The sequence below is a fragment of the Fukomys damarensis genome, unplaced genomic scaffold (assembly GCF_012274545.1).
Source record: "Fukomys damarensis isolate Sample0158 unplaced genomic scaffold, DMR_v1.0_HiC HiC_scaffold_22, whole genome shotgun sequence".
NCBI classification, from domain to species: domain Eukaryota; kingdom Metazoa; phylum Chordata; class Mammalia; order Rodentia; family Bathyergidae; genus Fukomys; species Fukomys damarensis.
Genome location: NW_022900934.1, coordinates 25,623,221 through 25,647,592, shown reverse-complemented (window position 1 = coordinate 25,647,592; position 24,372 = coordinate 25,623,221). Strand labels below are relative to the sequence as shown.

The 24,372-nt window shown below is 41.0% G+C and overlaps 1 protein-coding gene across 5 annotated transcripts in view; it reads left to right on the top strand.

Annotated features, from left to right (window-relative positions):
• Mapre1 (microtubule associated protein RP/EB family member 1) overlaps window positions 1–24,372 on the top strand; it is a 32,875-nt gene that overhangs the window by 615 nt on the left and 7,888 nt on the right. For 2 of the 5 annotated variants that reach the window (XM_010628445.3, XM_010628444.2), the window contains exons 2-5: window positions 4,293–4,416; window positions 16,131–16,276; window positions 19,759–19,966; window positions 23,369–23,490. In XM_010628445.3, coding sequence (XP_010626747.1) covers window positions 4,296–4,416; window positions 16,131–16,276; window positions 19,759–19,966; window positions 23,369–23,490 — 597 coding nt within the window. In that variant the 5' untranslated portion in view covers window positions 4,293–4,295. Of the gene's footprint in view, window positions 1–4,203; window positions 4,417–16,130; window positions 16,277–19,758; window positions 19,967–23,368; window positions 23,491–24,372 lie in introns of all 5 variants that reach the window. The other 3 variants (XM_010628443.3, XM_010628442.2, XM_010628446.2) reach the window with 2 other exon arrangements.

Genomic DNA, 24,372 nt, shown 5'->3' with positions numbered 1-24,372 from the left:
CTGGGGCCGGAAGTGGGGGCTCCCTTAAGCGGCTTGGGGCTTTCTGGGCTGACGCTGTTGAACCCGCGTTGCGGCGGCGGGAGGTCCTAGGGAGGCTGGACCTAGGAGGGGTGCGTGTGGGCGAGTTCGGTTTTGCGGAGAGCTCGGGGGACGCATAGTGTAGGGAACAGTATTGCCTCATGGGTAAGATTCGGGTTTTAAATTCAGATCTGAGTTTGATTCCCTGTTAGGCGACCTTGGGGGAAGGTGCTTTAACCTCTCTGGGTCTCAGCTTCCGCATCTGTAAAATGGGAGCGATAAATTAGCACAAAGGTTTTAGCATGGTTCTTGGGAAAGCTAGCTATTTGGACTTACTCCTTTCGCTGGTGGGTGTCTGGCAGTGAGTGCCTACTAGGTGCTAGACATCGTGCTGAGCGATGTCATACACCCAGGAGAAGGCAGAGAAATGCTCTTCATAAGTCTGCTTACTTACTAGGGAGCTAGGAAATAAGATGACTGGGTAATAAGATGGACAAAATAATGTCTGTAGTTACAGGTAATACAGTATAACAGTGATGTTATCTGTGTTTTCCAGCCCTCGGTGCTGCAAGGCAGAGCCTGACCTTTGCCTCCTTTTGGAGATGAGGGTCCGGAGGGAAGCTAGGCCAGACCTTGGCATCCACCTCTGATGGGATTTAGATGTCTCTAAGAGTAGTAATAAAAGATAGTTCTTTGTTAATTGGAACTTGCTGTTTCAGACATTGTGTTAGATCGATGGCATTTAATATTCACAGTCTTTAAGGGATATTATCTTTATTTCATTTTTAAACTTCATGATGCTCAGGATCTAAACTACCACTTCATGCTTGCTAGGCAAGGGTACTACTGAGGTAACCCAGCCCATTTTTGTTATACAGTTGAGGAGTCCAAGACTTTGAGCAATGAAGTTATTTATGTTATGCTACCCAGCAAGTGTTTGAATCCCCTGTTTGTGAGGCTGGAGTCCAGGCTCCCCTTCTGCCCCCACTCCCTTACTGAAAATTGAATCCACCAGGGCCTTTTCACTGATGCACGTCCCCTTTTAAAATTCTTTTAAAATTTTGAAATAGGGACTCACTACATTGTCCAGCTTGGGATCTGACTTGCACTTGTGATCTTCCTGCCTCAGCCTCCCAGAATGCTAAGATTACACCACTTTGCCCGGCCAGAGTCTAGGCTCTTAACCTTTGTGTTATGCTTTTTCCTTGAGATCCAGTTAGCATGTTTCAGACACTCCCTTTGTTGTATGTCAAAGTGCCTAGTGCAGTTTTGGCACATAGAGTCGTGCTGTGCTTTTTGGTTGTTTTTACTTTTTAGGTTTTTCGGTCGATTTTATTATTTACTCCTGACCATCACTTGGTGTAGAAGACAACAATTTTCCCATTTTACAGATGAGCCATTTATGATCAGAAAGATGAAGTGTTTTATCTAGCATCACATAGTTTTTCTTGGTTGCATCTCCTCCTCCCTCATGGGGATTAGGATAGTACCTTGAGAGTAATAGGGTGCTCTTCTGCCAGAGTTCAGTTGAAGTGAGTGAGAGAGCCTGGTAGGAGAGCTGCTAAGGAAGAGAGAGATACCTGGGGAGGCAAGAGAAGGCTTTGTCATGGTGGCTTTAACCTGGATCAGTGAGCCCTGGGAGGGTGAGGTTTAGGTGATAGTCATGGATCTTCCATTGAGACCACGCAATGGAACTTTTATTGAGGAAGGGTGAGTGGTAGCTGTAACTCTTTAAGAATGAAGCTCTGTTTTGACAGCCTTGAAGAGCCAATTAATTGAGTCAGTGTTTATTGTCCATCTGAAGGGTACCTAATCCCATATACTGTATTTGGTAGCTGCAGAGTTTGTGAAGCACATGGGACCAGGTATTAACATACTGCTAATGAAAGAGTTTTAAATTATATGATGATGAAAGGCCATTAACGTTTTCTGAACTGGGGTGTGGTCTGGAGACACACGTGGCTATACTAGCTGCTTGCATTTTATGATAGCATGACACACAATATCTGATGCATATATGAATTTCACCAAGATAATTTACAGGTATTCAGAACTGGGACTATTTTTGTTGTTGTTGTTTGGGTGTTTCTCCTTGATATCTAATAATAGCATTCTGTACACAGTATGCATTTCATTTACTTGTTCATTCATGAAATCTTAAACAGCAAAGACATTTGATATGGTTTGTGATTCAGAAATTCTGACTGCTATAAGAACACATTAAAGCTGGGCGTGATGGCACATGCTTATAATCCCAGCACCAGCAGGCTGAGGCAGGAGGATTGCCCTGAGTTTGAGGCCAGCCTGGGCTACAAAGCGAGACCCTATCTCAAAAAACCCAACATCCGGATTGAGAGGAAATTTAGGACTTGCAGTGGATCTTGATGAGAGACATGGCCTCAAGCAGTACAATCCAATAGGATGAATGAGATGATGTCTCTGCCCTGGACCATGTTTAATACTTGTTATGTTTGATGTAATGCCTAGTATTTTGTGTACCTTATCTCATTTAAATATTTCCAGGATCCTCTTTAGATAGTCTATATTAAGTTAAAACTGACATACATAATTTTAGTAACTTAGCTAAGGTTGCACAGCTCATGAGAGATGGTCTCCTTTCAAACCCAGGTCCCCTGGTTTGAAATCTCAGCTCTTTGTACTGAGTGGTTAAATCATGGCCCAAATCCAGTCTGGGAATGATTCAGAAATGAAGACATAATGCCACTCCAGAGTGATAATTCTGATTGTAGAGGTTTGAATGAAGTGCTCTGGAAATGAATTAATTTTCCAGTGGAATAAGGAACTAACTTGTGTTGATTTTTTCCACAACGGGGTTTTATCAGCTGATTTTGCAAGTGTGAGAGTAATGATGGCTTGCTTTCTAAAAAGTTTACATAGATACTATTGGTGCTCTTTAACACTGTCCTGACAGTCTGAAAACCAGTACCATTTACTTAATGTTCACTATATGCTAGGTACTGTCAAGTGCGGTCTTTTGAGGGTAACAGACCTATTAAGTCATTTACCACTACAGACTGTGGTCTCCCATGCTCATAAGAAGGCGTTGGATGAGTAGATCTGTGTCTGTTCTGGCTCTTGAAATCTGTAGCTTGTGGCTCAAGAGGTTTGCATCAGCTTTGGGTAGATTCAAGACCAACTCATACAGTATTCAGTAGGTAGAGGGAATGAAGCACCACACTGCTGTGAATCCCACCATTCATCCCTTTGGCATTGTTGACATTCCATGAAATGAAGAAAATTAATGTGTCAAGGGCGCTATAAAATGTGTTGTAAGGGCCAGGGATTTAGCTCAGTGGTGCCTTTGTAAGTGCAAGGTCCTGAGTTTGATCCCCCCTACTTTAAAAAAAAAAAAATCTGCTGTTTTATAGTATGTCCTCACGGTGCGCACTCAAGGGTTTCATTTAGATTTGAATTAGCCTGACTTTACTGGCTATTGCTTGTCCTTCTTCCCTCCTGTCTCTCCTGGCAATTAGAATGATCTTTTTCAGACTGTAATAAGGGCAAGACTACAACAATAGATCTCTCTCTGTCTCTCTCTCTCTCCCTCTCCCTCCCTCTCTCCCCCACCCCCTCATTCAGGCTGGCCTGGAACTTGGTGCTACTCCTGCCTCAGCTTCCTGAGTGTTCTTCTAGTTTATTTTATTTTTTTTTCCTTTTTATTGAGTTTATTGGTACAATCCAGGTCTACAATACAGTTACATTCATTACTGGGATCCTGTACCTTCACATGACAGGTCTTGGTTCTCATTTTTTCTCGTTGTCCCTATCCTCCCTTCACCCCCTGCTCTCCTCCCCATTAACAAACTTTATTTCCATTTTTTCATTTTCTCAATTTTTTTCTTTTCCCTTATTTCCTTGCCCCACCCTTCCCCTTTTCCCTACACCTTTAGCCCTTTTCTTCCTATTGCACATTATTAATTATCTCATTAGGACACCCCCCCCGCCCCGTACCGGGATTGAACTCTGGACCTTACCCTTATGAGGCAGGCAGTGGAACCACTGAGCTAAATCCCCGGCCCCTTCTTCTAGTTTAATTTTATGTCAGTCTCATTAAAGTGGAACCTAATTTTAGGCTGATATTGGGCAGTTTATTTGAGTCATCTTTATGCATGGAATTCCAGTGTCCTTGTGAAGAAGGCAAAGCTGAAAATTTCTCTCTCACAGGTTTGCTTGAAGTGACTTGAGAAAACTCCAGTTCTCACTTATATGCCCACCATCATACCAGCCTTTCTCTTTTTCCTTGAATGTTGTAGAAGATGGCAGTGAATGTATACTCAACGTCAGTCACCAGTGATAATTTAAGTCGACATGACATGCTGGCCTGGATCAATGAGTCTCTGCAGTTGAATCTGACAAAGATCGAACAGTTGTGCTCAGGTAAGAGAAGGCTGCTAGATCACTTCTAGAAAAGTATGAAAGTCCTTCGGGAATATATAGGCTTGTATCTTGACTGCAGAGCCACATAGAGGCTGCCTTCTCTTCTCTCAACTCTACCCTGCTTCCTTTTCTGAGGAACTGTGTTTAAGAAGAGCAGTCTCTGACCTGTGTGTCTACCCTCTTCTGCAGAGCTCTAAGTTCTGGGTTTGTACCCTGCACATCCAGATTTTAAATGTTTAGACTGAGGATCATAAGTGTACTACTGTTACAGTTTTATTTTAACATCTATTTTTGTGGATTGAATCCAGAACCTCACACATACTAGGCGAGTGCTTTATTGCCAAACTATGCTGGCTTTCAAGTTTTATGTTAGTTTATCAGTGGCTGTTCTTAATTCTAAGAAGTATGAGGCCAAAGGCAGGCAAATGCCATGTCAGCCACAATTTTATTGGACTACAATTTGATGGAGAGGCAGTGATTCAAAACAACAAAGAAGAAACACATTCTGTTTCTGTATATGTGTTTGTATTTATTTATTTATTTATTTATTTATTTTTTGAGACAGGGTCTCACTATGTAGTTGAGACTGATCTGGAATTCACTATGTAGCCCAGGCTGGTCTCAAACTCACAGTGATCCTCCTGCCTCAGCCTCCCGAGTGCTGGGATTAAAAGCATGCGCCACCACACCTGGCTTTATTTATTTTTAATTTTGGCAATGCTTGGGATTGCACATGTACTTGCACATGTACTAATTGTATAACATTTAGGAAACCAGCAGAAAATAATAATGCCTATAATTTTTTATTCAGAGAGAGCCATTATTTGGATGTTTTTTCTGTCACTTTTCTGTCTGTACGTAGTCTCTGTGTGCGTAATTGACCTTTTTCATTTAATACTACATGCTTGATATTCTCCAGTATCATTGAATTAATTAGAAAATGATTATTTAAGATGGTGTCACTAACTCAGAAATTTATTTATTAAGACATTGTATTGCTATATAGCAGTGATGATGAACCTCTTAGAGCTTTTAATGATAGCCTACTCTGGCATGGATGTCATAGGTTTGCCACCATTGCTAAATGGTCCAGTATGGCTTCAAACTCTTGATTCTCCTTAGCCTTTTGAGTGCTGGGATTACAGGTGTGAGCCACCATGCCCATATGGAAATACTTATTTTGAGTTGCCATGTTATCCTTTTTCTTCTGTTTTGGCAATTTTAGGGATTAAACCCAGGGCCTTACACATGCTAGGCAAATGCTCTTATCACTGAGTTACTGTAAAATCTCCTACATACTCTTTCTGTGGATTTGCTGGCGTTTGATTTCATTTCAGCCTTTTGACGTTTAGGTTGTTGCTAATTTTTTATTTATTTATTTTTAATATTTATAATTGATTGAGTGTTTTTTTAACAAATCTTTTTCCTCAGTGATTTTTAGGAGTGAGATTATTAGATGAAAGGGTATGGACTTTAAGCTCTAATTATTTCTCATAAACGAGTTTTCAGTATATGCTTCCTCTGTAGACTTTTGTCTTATCTTTTAAGAGTTTTTCTGACTGTCCCTGAATTCTGACATGGCAAAAACAAGTCAAGGTTATTAAAACTGTCTTATACAGATGGGAGATGAAGTCAGGAATAAGCCAGAAAAAGCTGGGGTGGCACACATCTGTAATCCCAGCATGCCCAGCACTTGGGAGGCTGAGCAGGAAGATTTCTGGGAGTTCAAGGCCAGCCTGGGCTTCATAGCAAGACTCTGTCTAAAAAAGCAAGCAAACAAACAAAAGGAATATGCCAGAAAAAAAGTTGGAATATGTGTCCTATGTAAGTACTTATCTTGGTGCTGGGATATGGCTAAGTAGTAGAGCGCTTGTCTAGCACAAATAGTCCCTAAGTTCTATACCCAGTGCCCCCTCCCAAAATACTTGTCTTGTTCATGGGAAAATCAAAACCCTCTACCTCTCCTAGTAATAAGAACAGTATTTATTTACGTTGACACTTGTGTGACAGGTTTATGTAAATACTTTTCAAATACATCCTTGATTTAATTCTCATTGTACTTTCATGAGGTGGGTATGCTACTTTTTTTTTTTTTTTTTTTTTTCCAATAGGGATGGGAAAGGGGTTGTTGCCAGAACACCTGTAGTGTAGGTCTTGGCCTTCTGTGAAACACTGTAGCACAAGGCAAAAGAATAAAGACAGGAAAAGAAATTTAGAGAGAGAAGCAGGGTCTTGGAATGTGATCAGTGCTGCTCTAGGCAACAAAGACAAAGGCCTCCCGAGTGTGTCCAGTATTTATTGAATACAACCGTGGGAAGGGATAGAGGGAGCAGGACGTGCTTTAAAGGCATCTAGTGAAATACTGCCAAACAGCTGGCATGATGGCTCCTGGCTGGGCTGTTAGGGAGTAAGCACTGCTTGGATAGAATGAACTGGTACTGGGACTGGGTGTAATAAGCAGGCAACCCATTGGGTCAGTGAGAAGCCATAATTCAGGGAAAAGGATTTTAATTGGGGTCACACTGACCTTAGCTGCATGTAACTCAGCAGAGCCCTGCCACCTCACAGATCAAGGCTTAGGCTTTGGTGGCAGCTGTTGGGGGAGGGGTTGTATTTACCCAGTCTGCCATCTGACATGCCCATTTGAGTCACATTGGGCTTTGGTCTGACTCCTGAAACAAAACAATATAGCTGAATTACAGAAAGCAACAAGCAGGTGCCACTCATAGCCTGCTAGTACCGGGCATGGATGTCTGCTACATTTTTTTGGAGACAAAGTCTCGCCTTGCAGTTCAGGCTGGCCTTGAATTCATTATGTAGTCCCAGCTGACCTCAGACTCACAGAAGTCTTCCTTCTTCAGCCTCCCAAGTGCTGGGATTACAGGTGTGCACTACCATGCCCAGTGAGGTAAGTATGTTTCTCATTTTCAGATGAGAAAGATATAATTTGAACCTTTGTCCATATTGTGAACCAAGAACCCATATTCCTCAACCCTATACTCTGCTATATCTTTGGACTTTTTTTTTACTCACTGGAGTCATTAGATTCATTTAAAATTACTGTTATCACCCCTCCCCCCAGTTCAGCTTCAGTGCTTTTTTTTCTTCTGTTGATTTCCTTGTTTTCTCTTCTGTGAGGTTTAATCTTTGTCTTACAGCTGGTCAGAGGGACACTCTGTATGAAGTTGTGTAGTTCAACAGTGGTTCCTAAGAATCATGTTTCATTCTTTTTTTTTTTTTTGATATGTGGGATTGAACTGAGGACCTTGTACTTGCAAGGCAGGTGTGGTGCCACTGAGCTAAATCCAAAGAATCATGCTTATTAAGCTTTAATTTTGTTTGTGGTAGACATAGGCTGTTATCTTCAGATCTGTGCTGGCTCCCCAATTTTCTTACTTTCCTCAAGTATTCATCTTCATATCTGCATTTGTTTGAGGCTTTTTTTTTTTTTTTTCTCCAGTACCAGGGATTGAACTCAGGACCTTGTGCTTGTGAGGCAGGTGTGGCAACCACTGAGCTAAATCTCTGGCCCCTTGTTTGCCACATGATATATGACTTATGTGGGAATGAGGTCATCTTTGTTTTCATTGGATCCAGTTTTCCCCCAGCAAATTCTTTTCTTTCTGTAAATACTCCACAATGATTATCTCAGTTCATTGGAAAATGCAGTCTCTATTCATGTGTTGTTAAGCTGTGTATTTGCCAGTCTAGCCTCTTGTCTTGTGCAGTCAGGGAGCTGTCATGCCGAGTGGAGCATGAAGTGAGTTTAGTCTGCTCTGATCCATGTGACTTTGGATGTGCCCCTTGATGTTGTAGTGTCTCATCTGTAAGCTGGGCCAGTAGTAGTTGGCTGGGTTTAGTCATTGAGAGGGTCCCTTGTATAGTCGCTTTAGCTGTTGGCTCTGTGTGAAACACTGGAGGTACGTGCAGATCTCTGGAGAGTCCATATCCCTACTTTACAGATGAAGAGAGAGTCCTCAGAGGCACAGTTTACACATTACAGAGCCTAAGTAATCTAAGGTCTTACCATATAGTCCACATGGTTGCTTTTTTTTTTTTTTTTTTTTTTTTTTTTTTTTTTTTTTTTTTTTTTGGTGAGACAGGGTCTTGCTGTGTAGTAGGCTGGCTGACTGTGTAGCCCAGGCTGGCCTCAAACTCACAGGGTTTCTCCTGCCTCACACTCCCAAGTGCTGAGACTGTAGGTGTGTGCCACTATGCCTGGCGAGCCCATATGCTTTATAGTACCTACATATTACATCTTTTATTAAAGAAGCATTTGGAGTTGAGCGTGGTGGCACATGCCTTTAATCCCAGCACTCGGGAGGCTGAGACAGGAGGATCGCTGTGAGTTCCAGACCAGCCTGGGCTACATAGTTACAGGTCATTCTCAACTACATAGTGAGACCCTGTCTCAAAAAACAAAACAAAACAAAAGAAGCATTTGGGCTGGGTGTGGTGGTGCAAGCTTGTATTCCCAGCACTTGGGAGGCTGAGGCGGGAGGATCTCTGTGAAGCACTCGGGAGGCTGAGACAGGAGGATCGCTGTGAGTTCCAGACCAGCCTGGGCTACATAGTTACAGGTCATTCTCAACTACATAGTGAGACCCTGTCTCAAAAAACAAAACAAAACAAAAGAAGCATTTGGGCTGGGTGTGGTGGTGCAAGCTTGTATTCCCAGCACTTGGGAGGCTGAGGCGGGAGGATCTCTGTGAGTTTGAGACTGCCCTGGGCTACATAGTTGAGTTCCAGGTCAGTCTCAACTACGCAGTGAGACCTCTGTCTCAAAACACAACAACAAAAGAAAAACATTTGGAAGAGAGTTAAACAAATATAAGTTATATGTAAGTAATTACAGTAATGTTTCATTGTAAAATACATGAAATACACTGGTTTTGCCTGATGCCTACCATTTACTGTTTTTTCCCCTTTAGCAAGTGGTAAGTGAAGGGCACTTACATGTCATATGTAGACAAACATTCATAACTAGTCTTCCTCTTAAAAGCTGTGTAGAATCTCTCTTGGAATATGTATATGGTTGCATTGTGTTTCATGTTGATGTTTTGAAACCTGGGTCTTGTTACCAGTATGAGACCAAACAGGATGAGCTGTAGACACTCCCAGTCTGCTGCCAGGTGATTGCAGGTCAGAGAGAAGGGAGTCTCCTCAGATCCATGTGCTCTCTGAGGCCCAGGGAGGCCTTTAGCCCTGGGTGCTTGATCCTTTTCCAATATTTCCTCATTTGAACAGAATTCAGTCAGACCAGAATTATTCACCAAGCACAATGATTGGTGGCACTCAGACTTCTCCACCTTTTATTAAAAGGTAAGAATAGGTTTTTGCCTTGAGAAGGTAAAGCTCTGAGGTCCTGCCCTGTTACTGTGCTGGCTGCCTGTGGTCCTGTGGCAGCATGGACTTCTGGCTCCTCAGCATTGTACTTAAACCTTTGTGTAGCTCTGATTGTGAGATAAGGTGAGGGAGGGTAAGTTTCAGTAATGAGTTGGCAGGTTGTTTCCAGATTCATTGTTAATTCTGTAATCTTCTGTCTGGAGAGTAAGTCATCAGATATTTTTGGAAAGGTAAGTGATCAAGGAAAAAAAAATGACCACAGAATGTTTTTGGTCGGGGATTCCTTTTGTTGAAAAGGGACCACCACTGCTTGTTGCCAACCATTCCTCTCTGTTCTCCCAGTTCCATTCCATATTAAGGTTTCTCTGTGTTTTCTCAAGGCCTCATAGGTGCATACAGCACTTTTACTAGACATTCACTTTCCTCTTTGTCCTGCAGCCTGGCTGCCTTCATACTCCTGTGGTGCAGAGAATAGGAGAGGTATTCTGGTTTCCTTTTTCCACAGCTTCTTATGTGTGGAGCCCTGATAGCCCTTGAGTTCACATAAGACATCTTGTCATTCTTGTTTCTGTTGTACTGTTAATGCCCTGTGCCACCTATTCTGGGAGTGAGACCCCACTCTTAATCAGGCCTCCTTTAGCTTGCTTAGGATATTTCTCCCTTCTCATTATCTGAATCCTAGCTCTGCTTTCAGGCATTTTCTTGTACTCCCTTTGAGGCCATGATTCCATGTTCTGAGGAAATCTTTTGAGGCTCCTTCACAAGTTTCTCTTTGTCTTCTGAACTGAAGAGGTCCTTTTCTAGCACTGTTGTATTGTCAGCCTTTCCTCTGGTTATGACGCATTGTCATTAAGGCAGAGATAAAGGAAGGCACCCCTTTAAACTGTTCTCTACCCGGTTGAGCCATTTCTAGGCTAGGAGTTTTCAGCTGCTTTCCTTTAAAAAAAAAAATAGTTGATAGCTGGATATTTAGCTCAGTGGTTCTGCCTCCTGCCTCACAAGTGCAAGGACCTGAGTTCGATCCCTGGTACCAAAACCCAAACCAAAAAAACCCCCAGCAAAATGGGGCCGGGGATTTAGCTCAGTGGTGCTGCTGCCTACCTTGCAAGTGCAAGGTCCTGAGTTCAATCCCCAGTACCAACAAAAAAATAGCTGTTATACTTTTTTTTTTTCTTTTAAAAGAAAAACTACCCCTTTTTGTATTTTGATTATGAAAATATCACTGTAGTACAAATTAAATATTTAAAAAATGGAGTGCATTCCTTTCCCATGGCCACTATTGAACATTTTAAATCTACTAAATACATGTGGCTTAATATAATAACATTGTATTTTCTCCTGCCCCCCCCCAATAGAATCTTGTTAATTCACTAAGTTGCCTGGTCTGAGCTGGCACTTGTAATCCTCTTGCCTCAGCCTCCCAGAGTGCTGGGATAATAGACGTGTTCACCTCAGCTTTGTTGGTTCTTAGTGGGTCTTTTTTCTCTTTTTCCAGTGTTCGGTATAAAACCTGAGGCCTCATAACATGCTAGACAGGAGCTGGACCACTTAGCTCTCTCTCATTCCTTTTAGTGGGATCTTAGTGTTTTTCCTTGTATATTAATTATATCTCAGCCAGCAAGAGTGTAGTGACATGACATAGTTATTTTTGCCTCATCTCCAATCCAAAAAGTAGTGCTCCTTGACTGATCTGTGTGATATCTGAGGAGGGTTTATGATGATGTGGAAAAGAAGTGCATGGAAATTAAGATGCTTGGATGTGGTCCTAAACATAGTCTCTTTTATTTAGCATTGGGCAACAACAGCCCCCCACCACCACTGGGGATAGAACTCAGGACCTTGTACAGGCTCATTGCTACTGAGCTAAATCCCTGACCCTTGGGCAACAGTTTTTTTTGAGACAGTGTTTCACCACGTAGTTTAGGCTGGCTTTGAACTTACTATAAAACCTAGGCTGGCCTCAAACTTGCAGCAATATCCTCCTATCTCAAGTGCTGGGATTGCAGGCATGTGCCGCCATACTTGGCCTGGGCTACAGCTTTTGGTTCTCAGTGTTTGAAGAACTTTTCCAGCGTTGGGAGGATTGAACCTAGGGCCCCACAAATGCTAGGCAAGTATTCTACCACTGAGCTACATCCCCAGCCCCAGTGCTCAGTTGTTACTTTTTATTTAATAGTACTGAGGATTGAATCCAGGGCCTTGTGTATGCTAGGTAAGTTCTCTACCATAAGCCACATTTCTAGTCTTTTTTTTGACACCGGAAATTGAACTCGGGACCTTGAACTTGCCAGGCAGGCAAGGCACCACTGAGCTAATTCCCCAGCCTTGTTTTGTTTTGAGACTAGGTCTCTCTTAAATTGCCCAAGATGGCCTTAAATTTGTGATCCTTCTGCCTCAGCCTTCCCAGGTAGGTGATATTATAGGCATGTACAGTTATGCCTAGTCTGTTTTTAAATTTATAATAGCTCTAAGTATTTTTCTAGTTCTAAAATAAAAACTTGTTCTTCAAACAGACTTTTCCTGAGAAGTCACTTCTATTTGAGTTTTTTTTTCCCCCCAGGACTAGGGATTGAATCCAGGTCTTCATACATGTTATGCAATTGCTCTAACCACTGCGCTACACTCCCAGCACTTTTGAGGGTGGGCTGGGGAGGGTTTCACTAAGTTTCCCAGGCTGGCCTCAAACTTTTGATCTGCCTGTCTTAGTTTGACTCAGTTTCCTGAGTAGCTGGGATTATAAGCAGGTGCCTACTACACTGGGCATTCAAGTGATTTTGATTAATTGACCTGGAAGTACTGTGGATGACTGGAGAATACATTTAGTACATGAATATTATTTTGCTGTTTCAGAAAAATGTCTAATGTGCAAAAGAGTACTGTGTAAAATAGTACTGAATGTAGATTTTCTTCCCCCCACCCTGAGTCGGTACCTGGGGTTAAATTTAGGACCTTGGGCTTGCGAGGCAGGTGTAGTGCCATTGAGCTAAATACCCGGCCCTCTGTGGTTTTCTTAAAGTTGATTGTATGTTTGAGGATCCATACAAGTCTATATGCAGCAATTGTTAATTTATGATTTTTAAAATTTATTTAAAAATACAACAGTTCCCTTCATACTATTTATTTATTGAAAAATTGGTAGTCTAATAAAATGTATAATAATTGAAGTTGTGTGACTAACATTACAATATTAACTAATGTCGTTTATAATGAATGAATTTTTTTTTAATTTGTTTGTTTGTTTTAAGTGAGCTTATTGGTACTTTTTAAGTATACAGTACGGTTACATTTGTCATTGGTAGCTCATAGTTTATAGAGGCTTTAGTCCATAATTGGCTGGCTCTAAGGTAGGATGGCAGAAGAGCAGCAAGAGGCATTAACAGTATCTTTCTGTCTCTCTTATTCAGTCTGCTTATGGTAGGTAGCACTCATGCTGTTAGTCCTAGGCTGAGCCTAGCCCCACCATGAATCAGTCACACACTCTAGATTCGGCCACCTCTGAAAAAACAAGCCATAACATTCTGCCCCTGACCCCCTGAAGATTCATATATCTATCTATCTATCTATATCTATCTATCTATCTATCTATCTATCTATCTATCTATCTATCTATATATATATATATATATATTAAAAAAAAAAAAAAAAAAAAAAAAAGCATTTAGTTCAGTTCCAAGAGTTGTCAGGGTCCTAACAGTTTTACCATTGCTGAAAAATCTGTCCAAAGTCTCCTCTGATTCAAGGCAAGTCCAGTTTGTAAAGGTTCCAGTCCACCCTCAGCTGGCTCCAAGGCAGGGTAGCAGAGGGGGCAACAGTTCATGGCAGCAGAAGATAGCAAAAACAAGGTTTCATAAAATATATTGAAGAAGCTGGATCATTGGCCTTTAGAATTTAGGATATCAATGTATCCCTATTTTATTTTATTTTATTTATTTATTTATTTTTTTGGTACCAGGGATTGAACTTGGGTCCTTGTGCTTGCAAGGCAGGCCACCGAACCGCTGAGCTAAATCCCTGGCCGATGTATCCCTATTTTAAAAAATGTAAAATTGCTAATGGAATGCTTGGTACTTAAAGAGTGCTCTTTGATGGTTAAATAAATAAGCCACCTGAAAAATCAAGATTTCACTTTCTTTTGTTTATTTGTTTGTTTTGCTTTTTTGAGGCAGGGTCTCACTATTAGTTGAGACTGACCAGGAACTCACTGTGTAGCCCAGGCTGGTCTCAATTCACAGCGATCCTCTTGCCTCAGCCTCCCTGTGCTAGGATTACAGGCATCTGCCACCACGCCCCGGTTTAAGATTTCACTTTCTAAAGATGCTACAAAGAATATCACCATGGTCATTAACTTGTCTTTGCTCTTTGCTTCTTAAAATAATGATGACATTCTCTGTGTTGGATGTGTCAGGGAGAATTTTGGCTTGATATAAAGTTGAATATACATTTTATGGTGCTCTTGCGTCCAGCAGAACACTTACTGTTCAGCACTGTTTTCTTGCCTCCTTCCCAGCTTGCTCATTTGGTAAAATACCCTGAAGGGTAGGTAGTACGTGTGTACAGTGGGTGAGGCCTGCTCTGAATTAGGAGAGGTCAGTTTGGTAGACATCAGAGAAATGATACTCCTGGAAAGTTTAAGCACCACTAGAATGATTTTAGGAGCTGGAAAAAAATAGGCGAGTAGGGGAATGAAATTGGTGAATAAACAGAATAGAATATATGTAATTTTTATAGTACTTTACAAAGTATAATTGGGGCCAGGGATTTCATTGGTGCCAGGGATTTTATTGGTGCCAGGTTGCTTTGCAAGTGTAAGGTCCTGAGTTTGATCCCTGGTACTTCAAAAAAGTATAATTCATGTTTTATTAATGGAGGAGCACAAAATGTCTTCAACTTTGCTTTCTTTTTTAAAAAATTTTTTTATTTTGGTACCAGGATTCGAACTCGGGTCCTTGGGCTTGCAAGGCAGGTGGCAGAACCACTGAGCTAAATCCCCGGCCCTCAACTTTGTTTATAAAAAATTACATTTTTGTGGGGGGCGGTGCTGGGGATTCAACCCAGGGCTTTGTGTAAACTAGTGAAGTAAACTGCCATTGAGTCACACTCCCCCCTTCTGCAGTTCTTTTAACGTATTGCAATTCCCTCTACCCCCCATGGCTGACCCTTGTTGAGAGGAGGCTGTGTGTCTTTGTGAAAAACTAGAAAATGTCATCTTTGTTTTCCTTTAGATATTCACTTTTCTTTTTGTCATAATGATTTTGTTTGTTTGTTTTGAGACAGGGTCTTGCTATATAATTCAGGCTGGCCTTGAACTCATTATGCAGCCCACATAGGCTTCAAAATTGCAGCAATATTCCTGTCTCAGTCTCACCAGTGCTGGGATCATAGGCGTGGAGTTTGAAATTCAATAGAAATATTCCTTCTTCCTAGCTATAGGTTTCCAAATTGTAAGTGTGTTACAGAATTTATCAGGTAAAACCACAATCTTTTTAGTCCTGTGGCATGTTACTACATATGTGTAATCCCAGCTACTGGGGAGGCTGAGATAGTATCAAGTTCAGGGCCAACCTGGGTAGCTTATTAAGACTGTCTCAAAATAAAAAGGACTGGAGGTATAGCTTAGTGGTAGAACATTTTCATAGTGTTTGATCTCACTACCACAGGAGGGGAAAAAAACAGTCTTGTTAATAGATTATTTTTTTTTCCAATACTAGGAATTGAACCCAGGGCCTTTATACCAGGATACATCTCCAGGCCTTCATAATTTTTCATCTGTCTAGTATTTTGAAACAGGACTTTACTAGGTTGCCTAGGTTGGGCTTGAATTTGCAATCCTGTTGCTTTAGTGTCTGAACCCTGGGAATCATGCCCAGGTTTTTTTTTTTTTTTTGAGACAGGGTTTCACTGTGTAGTTGAGAATGGCCTGGAACTGAACTATGTAGCTCAGGTTGGTCTCGAACTCACAGTGATCCTCTTGTCTCAGCCTCCCAAGTGCTGGGATTGCAGGTGTGTGCCACCATGCCTGGCTTTCATGCTCAGATCTTGTTAATAGATTTTTCAAAATTGACTGAATGTAAGTGGTGATGAGGCTTTTGGTTTTATATGTCTGTCTTACAACTTAAGGCCTCACTGTGTAGGTAAACTGGCCTTGAACTCTCTATATAGTCCATACTGGCCTTGAATTCATGGTACTCTTTCTGCCTCAGCCTCCCAAGTGCTGAAATTACAGGTGTGCACCACCATGCTCTGCTTACAACTTTAAAATTATGTTTGGGTTAAATGGATCTGGGAAAAAATTGACCATGTTTCTTTATGGTAGTTGCATTCAATAACCTAGTGTTTACTGTATTTTTGTGTGGTTATTGTTCATGCAGGGGCTGCCTATTGTCAGTTTATGGACATGCTTTTCCCTGGCTCTATTGCCTTGAAGAAAGTGAAATTCCAAGCTAAGCTAGAACATGAATATATCCAGAACTTCAAAATACTACAAGCAGGTTTTAAAAGGATGGGTGTTGACAAAGTAAGTAAATTTTATTCCTTCATTTAGGTTTTTTTTCCTCAGCTAATGTTTGTTACAAGGATACTGATGGGAGCCCATGATTTTGATGGTCTCTTTTCCTAGTTTACATAGCTCTTTTTTCTCTAGTTAATGTAAAGTTTACATGGAGCAGCCTTATCTACCCTCCTACCTCTACTCTCTCTCTCTTTTTTTTTTTTTTGGTTCCGAAGATCAAACTCGGAACCTTGGGCTTGCAAGGCAGGGGGCAGAACCACTAAGCTAAATCTCTGGCCCTCTATCTCTTACTTTTTTTGAGGCAGGGTCTCACTGTGTAGTTCATGCTGGCCTTGAACTCATCATATAGCCCAGACTGACCTTGAACTTGGCAGTGATCTTCCTGCCTCAGCCTCCCAACTGCTAGAATCATAGGTGTGCACCATCATACCCAGCCTCCCATATTTTTTTTTTTTTTTTTTTTTTTTTGGTTTTTTCAAGACAGGGTCTCACTATGTAGTTGAGACTGACTTGGAACTCACTATGTAGCCTAGGCTGGTCTCGAACTCACAGCGATCCTTCTGCCTCAGCCTCCCAAGTGCTGGGATCACAGGTGTGTGCCACCACACCCGGCTGTCTGCTTTATCATCCATCTATGAATTTAGTAACTGTTCGGAAGATTCAACTTTCAAATATATACCAGTGATTTTTAAATAAATATTACTGTTTAATCTGTATTAAATGTCTAGGATCTGACTTTCTTAATTTTTGCATTCATTTCTGCAAAGCATACTATATATGAATAAGTAGTTCCAGCAAAGAAGATTCTAGAAGTATTTGCCCTTCATAGCAGGAACTAAAGAGTATCTTTGGTGTATGCTGGAAAGCATCCTTCTTTCTAAAGGTTATTTGATATCAGAAACATGGTCCACCAGATTTCATTAGCAAAAATATTATCTCTGTTTCAGCAGATAATAGTAGAAAGAAAAATTAAGGGATTTGTTTTTCCTCCACATTGAAAAGGCTTATCCTTTTAAGCCAATTTTTTGAGTGATAACTTTTTTGGGAGCAGGAGGAAAGCCTGTACTGTCCTTAATTACCTTGCTGCCGTGGTTTTTATTTATTTTGAAAGCAGTCCTGTTTTTATTTAATTTTATTTGTATACAGTGTAAAATAAGCGCTGGTATTACATGTATGTATAAATATTTAAATAAGGAAAATTTCTAATAGTACAAAAGTAGGAAGAATAGTGTTAATTGTCTGTGATGTACTTCAGTGGTTATCATGACAAGTTTTGTTTTAGCTCAGTCATATTCTGTACTTCTGAATTATTTTATAGTGAACCCAGAAATACTTTTATTTCCTGTTGTGCTGGGAATTGAACCCAGGGTCTCATGCATGCTAGGCAAGTACAGCATTCTACTACTGAGCTGTATCCCTGGGCCCAGACATTTTATTTGTGCTAGGTATGATGGCACATTTCTGTAATCCTATTACTTGTCTGGCTAAGGCAGGAGGATTACTGTGAATTCGAGGCCAGCCTGGGCACAGAGCAAGACCCTGTCTGAAAAAAACAAAAATAATTTTTAAAAAAAATTTGTAAATATTTCAATAGTATTTTTTATTTTTTGTACCAGGGATAGAACTCAGGATCTTGCGTTTGTGAGGCAGGTTAAAAAAATTTGTAAATATTTCAATAGTATTTTTTATTTTTTGTACGAGGGATAGAACTCAGGATCTTGCGTTTATGAGGCAGGTGTGGTGCCACTGAGCTAAATCCCCGGCCCTATTTTAGTAGTTTATTTTTTAATTTTTGTACCAAGGGTCAAACTTGGGACCTAGCTTTTGTGAGGCAGGCAGCGGCACCACTGAGCTAAATCCCTGGCCCCTATTTTAAAAAATCACATTTATTTTTCAAATGGGTAGACATAGTTTAGACTTACATATCTTTTACATTTTTAAAAAAATTTCTTTTTTTTTTTTGGTACCGGGGATTGAACTCAGGTCCTTGCGCTTGCAAGGCAGGCTGCTGAACCACTGAGCTAGATCCCTGGCCCATATATTTAAAAATTTTAAATTGGCAATAGTTTTCTCTTTTTTTTTTTTTTTTTTTTGGTGCCAGGGATCAAACTCGGGTCCTTGTGCTTGTGAGGCAGGCGGCGGAACCACTGAGCCAAATCCCTGGCCCCACACTTTTTTGTTTTTTGAGACAGGGTATTACTATATAGTGTAGGCTGGCTTTGAACTCTCTGTGGCTCAGATTAGCCTTGAACTCATGGCGATTCTCCTGCCTCAGCCTCCTGAGTTCTGGGATTACAGGCATACACCAACATGTCCTACTTCTTTTTGTTTTTTAAGAGGATCTGTTTTGTCTAGGTTAGTCTTGAACTCATAAGCTCATGTATTCCTGAGTGAGTAGGATTAGAAATGTGCAGCACCACACTCTGGTCATATGTGTGTGTGTGTGTGTATAATTTTGCATGTGGCCAGAGTCCACCAAAAAAAGTATACACACTTCAGGAAAAGAAAAACTTGTATAAAAATACACAGCACACATTGACTCCTGGTAAACTGACTTATTTTGTCTGCATAAACATTAGGATTTTCGTGATGTATCAATACATTTAGCATTAAAATATTTATACACGTTTTTCATTTTATAGATAGCATACCTGTAATCCTAGCTCCTTGGGAGGCCAAGGCAAGAGGATTGCTTATTTGAAGCCAGCCTAGGCAATTTAGGGATATCCTGTTTGCTTTTTTTTTTTTTTTTTTTTTTTTTTTTGGTACTGGGAATTGAACTTGGGTCCTTGTGCTTTTGAGGCAGGTGCTGGAACCACTGAAGTAAATCCCCCTCCCACGGGTGATCTTGTTTCAAAAATAAAAATAAAAAGGCTGAAGATACAGCTCAGTGATAGTGTTTCCCTAGCATGTTGGAAGCCCTGGGTTGGATCCTCAGTACTGCAGAAACAAAAAAAAGATGATAGTTTGACTATTGTCAATACCTGTGATTTGAAATAATACTAATGATACAATGTACAGTAAAAGAAACATATGGGGCCTTTGAATATGTTTTAATAGGACTTGAGTCATATTGTAGAAATCTATTCCAGGTTTGATTCTGCACCTTGAACAATTTTCAAGTTAGAATTTTCCTTGTAGAGGCCTGTGGTTTTTTTGTGCTGTGGATTTCGTGCTTTGTAACAGGCCCTGTTGTGACTAGGGATTTCCTCTTTTAGTGGAAAGGCTCTTATATCACATCTTAGCCTGGATTTACATGTGTATATGTAATTTAATGGCACTTGTTCCTCTTTTTGTTTGTTTCCTTTTCATGATTGGTACTCTGTTGAAGGCAAATGGAGTGAAATTTGTGCTATAAATTTCTAGGGACTTAGCAGTAAGTTCTGTAAAAGAAATTTTCCTCTACTTGTGGGAGAGCTTTATTCTGATTTAACACCTGAACAGGATGGATGCTTGCCAAAAACCTTTTGCTTGATATTTCTTTGCAGATAATTCCTGTGGATAAATTAGTAAAAGGAAAGTTTCAGGACAATTTTGAATTTGTTCAGTGGTTCAAGAAGTTTTTTGATGCAAACTACGATGGAAAGGAGTATGACCCTGTAGCTGCCAGACAAGGTCAAGAAACTGCAGTGGCTCCTTCCCTTGTTGCTCCAGCTCTGAATAAACCTAAGAAACCTCTCAGCTCTAGCAGTACAGGTAAAAAAACAAAGACAAAAACAGCCCCAGACATCCAATCCAAAAAATAGTATTTGAGGTATTCTTTCACGTTGAATCAGAATTTTGGGCTGGGAGTGTTGAGGGTCGAACCCAGCACCTTGGGCATGCTAGAAAAGTGCTCTGGTGCTAAGCTATATCCCTAGCCCTGATTCAGAACCTTTTTTTGTTTTTTTTTGGTACCGGCAATCAAACTCAGGACCTTGTGCTTCCTAGGCAGGTGCTGTGCTGTTGAGCTAAATCCCTGGCCCAAAATCAGAACTTTTTGCAGAGTTACAGGTTTGAAATCTTCAGAAGCCTAAACCTATGCATTTGATAGGAGCATGGATTCTGGCATGAGAAAGAGCTTTGTGTATGTGTGTTCTTTGCAACCCTATGTGAACCCCTTCACTCTGCCCCCACAGCTTCCTCTGTAAAGTGGGAAGTTTAGTATTTGTCCCGGAGGGTGGCCTTTGAGGCTTATAGAAGTTACTGTGTACCATTTTGCCAGAGCTCTCTGGTTATATGGAATAGAAAATCTGTCAGGCTAGCTCACATAAGAGAGCTTTCACAGAGCCTTGAAGGTAAGTTATAATCAGGCCTGAGTTCCTAGGACCTGAAGGAGTTTTCTGAGTCTTTCAGGGCTCACTCTAGGCTCACTCTAGGCTCTCTGCAGCTTCCTGTCCTTAACACATGACTTCCTTCCCTAGAGCTTTAACTGGTGTGCAGCTGTGGTGTGCTCTGATGCCAGCAGAATCTCAGAGGTGGGGGTGGGCTAGGGTATGGTGTGTAGGAGGGCTGTTTTTAGAGACCTTGAGAAATTAGCGGCTTTATGGGTTTCCCAGGATGTTTGCATTAGTATGTTCGTAGAGCATACACTTATGTTGGAGCAGGGTAGATATTCTATAGATACTAATTCCTCCTTTCCTAAAAAGATAGCAAGAAGTAATACTAGTTAAGGTCCCATAGTACCTGGAGAGAGGCTGGTGTCCAGCTCATGGATAGAGGTGGTTTGTTGAGTACTTTTTTTTTTTTCTGGCTACTAAGGATTGAAACCAAGGCTTTCTTTGCACTAAGCAACATCCCCAGCCCTTTCTATTTTTGAGATTGTCTTACAAAGTCACCAACAGTTTTATTGCAATATAATTGATGTGCCACACATTTCCCCTGTTTGAAATACTTACGTTGGGCATAGTGGTGCGTGCCTGTAATCCCAGCTACTTGGGAGGCTGAGGAGGGAGGATTGCAAGTTAAGAAACCTAGTCTCAAAATAAAAAGGGCCAAGGATGTAGCTCAGTGATAGAATGCTTCTTCAGCATATGTGAGGCTGTGGGTATAATCCTCAGTGCTGCAGAAAAGTTGGTATGTATGTTTATTTAGCATAGACAAAGAGTTGTGCAGGAGCTGGGGATTTAGCTCAGCGGTTCAGTGGCCTGCCTTGCAAGTGCAGGGACCCGAGTTCAATCCCTGGTAACAAAAAAACAAAAAAAAAGAAAACCAAAGAGTTGTGCAGCCATTACCATGCTGTGTATTAGAACTTTTTATGTGCTCTCTTTGGCAGCACATATACTAGAACTTTTTTATCACTCCAAGAAGAAACCTCCCATGTGCTCAATAGCAGTCACCTCTTACTGCAACTCTTCTTTGTTCTTCCTAGGCAGCCACTAATCTATGGATTTGTCTGTTTTAGACATTTTATATAATTGAAATCATGGAATATGTGGTTTTTGCATCTGGCTTCTTTTACTTGGCATGTTGTTAAGGTTCATCCATGCTGTAGTATTTACCATTTCTTTGGTCTTTGTCTTTTCTTTTGAGACAAGGTGTTGATCTTTAATTCAGGCTGACCTTGAACTGTAGCTCAGGCTGGCATTGAAGTTGTGGCAGTCCTGCCTCAGCCTCCTGAGTGTTGGGATTACAGGCTTGCCCAACCATGCCCAGCTTTATTTTATTCTTTTTTTGGTACTGGAGATCAAACTCGGGACCTTGAGCTTGCAAGGCAACCGCTAAGTTAAATCCCTGGCTACTTCATTCTTTTTTATTGAAGAATAATATTCTGTGCATGACTGTACCTTATTTTGTGTATTAGTCATGGTCATTTCTGTTTTTCTATTTTTTGGTTGTTCTGAATAGTGCTGCTAAGATTCATACATGATTTCCCCCTAGACATGTTTACAATGTCTTGGAGCAGAATTCCTGGACCGGATGTTAACTTTGTGTTTAAACTTGTTTAGAATGGCAGTTGCATAGGTAAACCTGTACATTTCTTTGTTTTTACATTTCATTTTTCAGGTGCTATTAACAATTGAGTGGAGAGCTGTGGTCTCGAGGATAAATATATTAGAACCAGTGCTTGTTACTCTGGGCAAAAGGACTATGGTTATAAATTATGGATGTCAGGAAGATTAGATCCAGCCTGGCATAATGTATAAATATTACACAACAATTGTTAATTGAATAAGTGAAATTATGAACAATACATTTATTTTGAGGTAATTCTTTTTTTTGGAACCTGCGATTGAACCTGGGATTGGAACAGGACCTTGGCACTTTCAAGGCTGGTGCGGCTGCACTGCTGCTGAGCTACCTCCCTAGCCCTAATCCACTCCTTTCATTCCTTTTTTTTGGTACTGTGGTTTGAACTCAGTACTTTGCACTTGCAAGGCAGGTGTGGCGCCACTGACTTAAATCCCTGGCCCTTTAATCCATTCTTGATTACTTTAATTTACAGGTAGGTTGGCCACTGCTTTGTCTTCTTTTGGCAATAAATACTAAGAAATCTAAAAATCCTAGTCAGTGAGATGCTTTTCTCTCCTGACTCTTCTAAGCACCTAAAAGGTGAGCAAAGATAGAGATTTTGATATATAGTGATAAGAACAGGCTTTGCCATCCTTATGTACTCCTTCCTTGTGCTAATTCAACAAGTGTTAAGAATTAGGAGGGATTTGTTTTTCAGATGGGGAACAGACAGTTCCAGCAGCTGGAATTGTGATCTCCTTTTGGGACAAGTTTTACTTTTGGTCTTTGAAGCTGCCCTGCTTGTGGAGTTGGTTGGAGCTTATTGGAGCTGGGTTAAGGTACATCATCTGTATGCAGCAGAATGACTGTACCTCTTTCAAGTTTAGTTCATTCACTTCAGCAGAATAGAGAGACCTCACAGGAGGACTTAGTCTCGGCATGAAAACAGCATGCCAAAAACTGGTACTTAACTGTACTCCCAGGATAAAAACCACTTTAGGCAAATGTGAGGTGTTTATTGTCTCCCACGTTAGGGCTGACTAGCACTGATTCTATTCACTGGACATATGTGGAAAGCAATTGATCACATCCTTCCCTTGATTTTTTTTGGAGTTTTTTTTGTTTATTTTTGGAGTTTCTCTTTTAAAAAGTCTAATCTTTTTTCAGCTCCACAGAGACCCATTTCGACACAAAGAACTACTGTGACTCCTAAGGCTGGCCCAGGGGTGGTGCGGAAGAATCCTAGTGTGGGTAACGGGGATGATGAAGCAGCTGAACTGATGCAGCAGGTAGGCACTGCCTTAATCATTGTCATTTTCCTGGCTGCGGTAACTGGGGGAGGCTTGCCATGCTTGTAGAGGAAGACCTGCCTTGTTTGCTGGCCAAAGCCGTCTTTGAAACTCCTGTGACATTTGTCCTGTCAGCCCTTGGTGGCAGTGTGGATGGGAGAGTTGACGGTGGGGGAATAGGACAGATCAGGCTTTTCTGCTTCAATAGATATCTTTGTATGGAAGTCAGCCTTAAAAACAGAACTCTGTTGGATGTTTCTGGATCCTCTCAGGATTCTCTAGTTCAGAGTAAAAGCTAAAGGAGTTTCTAGATACTGGAATCAGTGGACTGGTGTGAAAGGCCTATTACTCTTTTGGTTTTGTTCTTAACTGTTCAGTGATTTGAAATGTCTTCAGGATTAAATATCTTTTATAACATACTTATTAGAGGCCTCTGTGGCTCAGGACAGTCTTCAGACTTTTAAACATTTTCCTTACTAGTTCTTCTAATTTTTTTGTTTACTTTTGGATAACTCTTTTGACTTAAGTCAGCCTGTGGGCATTGTTAAGGAAGTACAGATGCTTTGGAGACAAAGGAGACTTTCTATATCTGTTCAGAGGTATGGATGTACAGAGGAAACAGTTTTGGAGAAAAATATGAGGGTGAAGAGCAGTCATCGTAAAATGAGGCAGCCAACAAGTTGGTTCTATGCTCTTCAAGAGTAGCTGCACCAGATTCTCTGGGATTGTTGATGTCATCTCCGCCATTGTCCTGTGTGACAGCACGGATCTTGGGTGACATAGGTCTGGGGAGAAGTGAGACTGAGTGGTTTTGTCATTATGTTTCCCTGGGACAAGTCAGCCTCTGGGAACTACTATGACTACTACTACTACTAACTACTA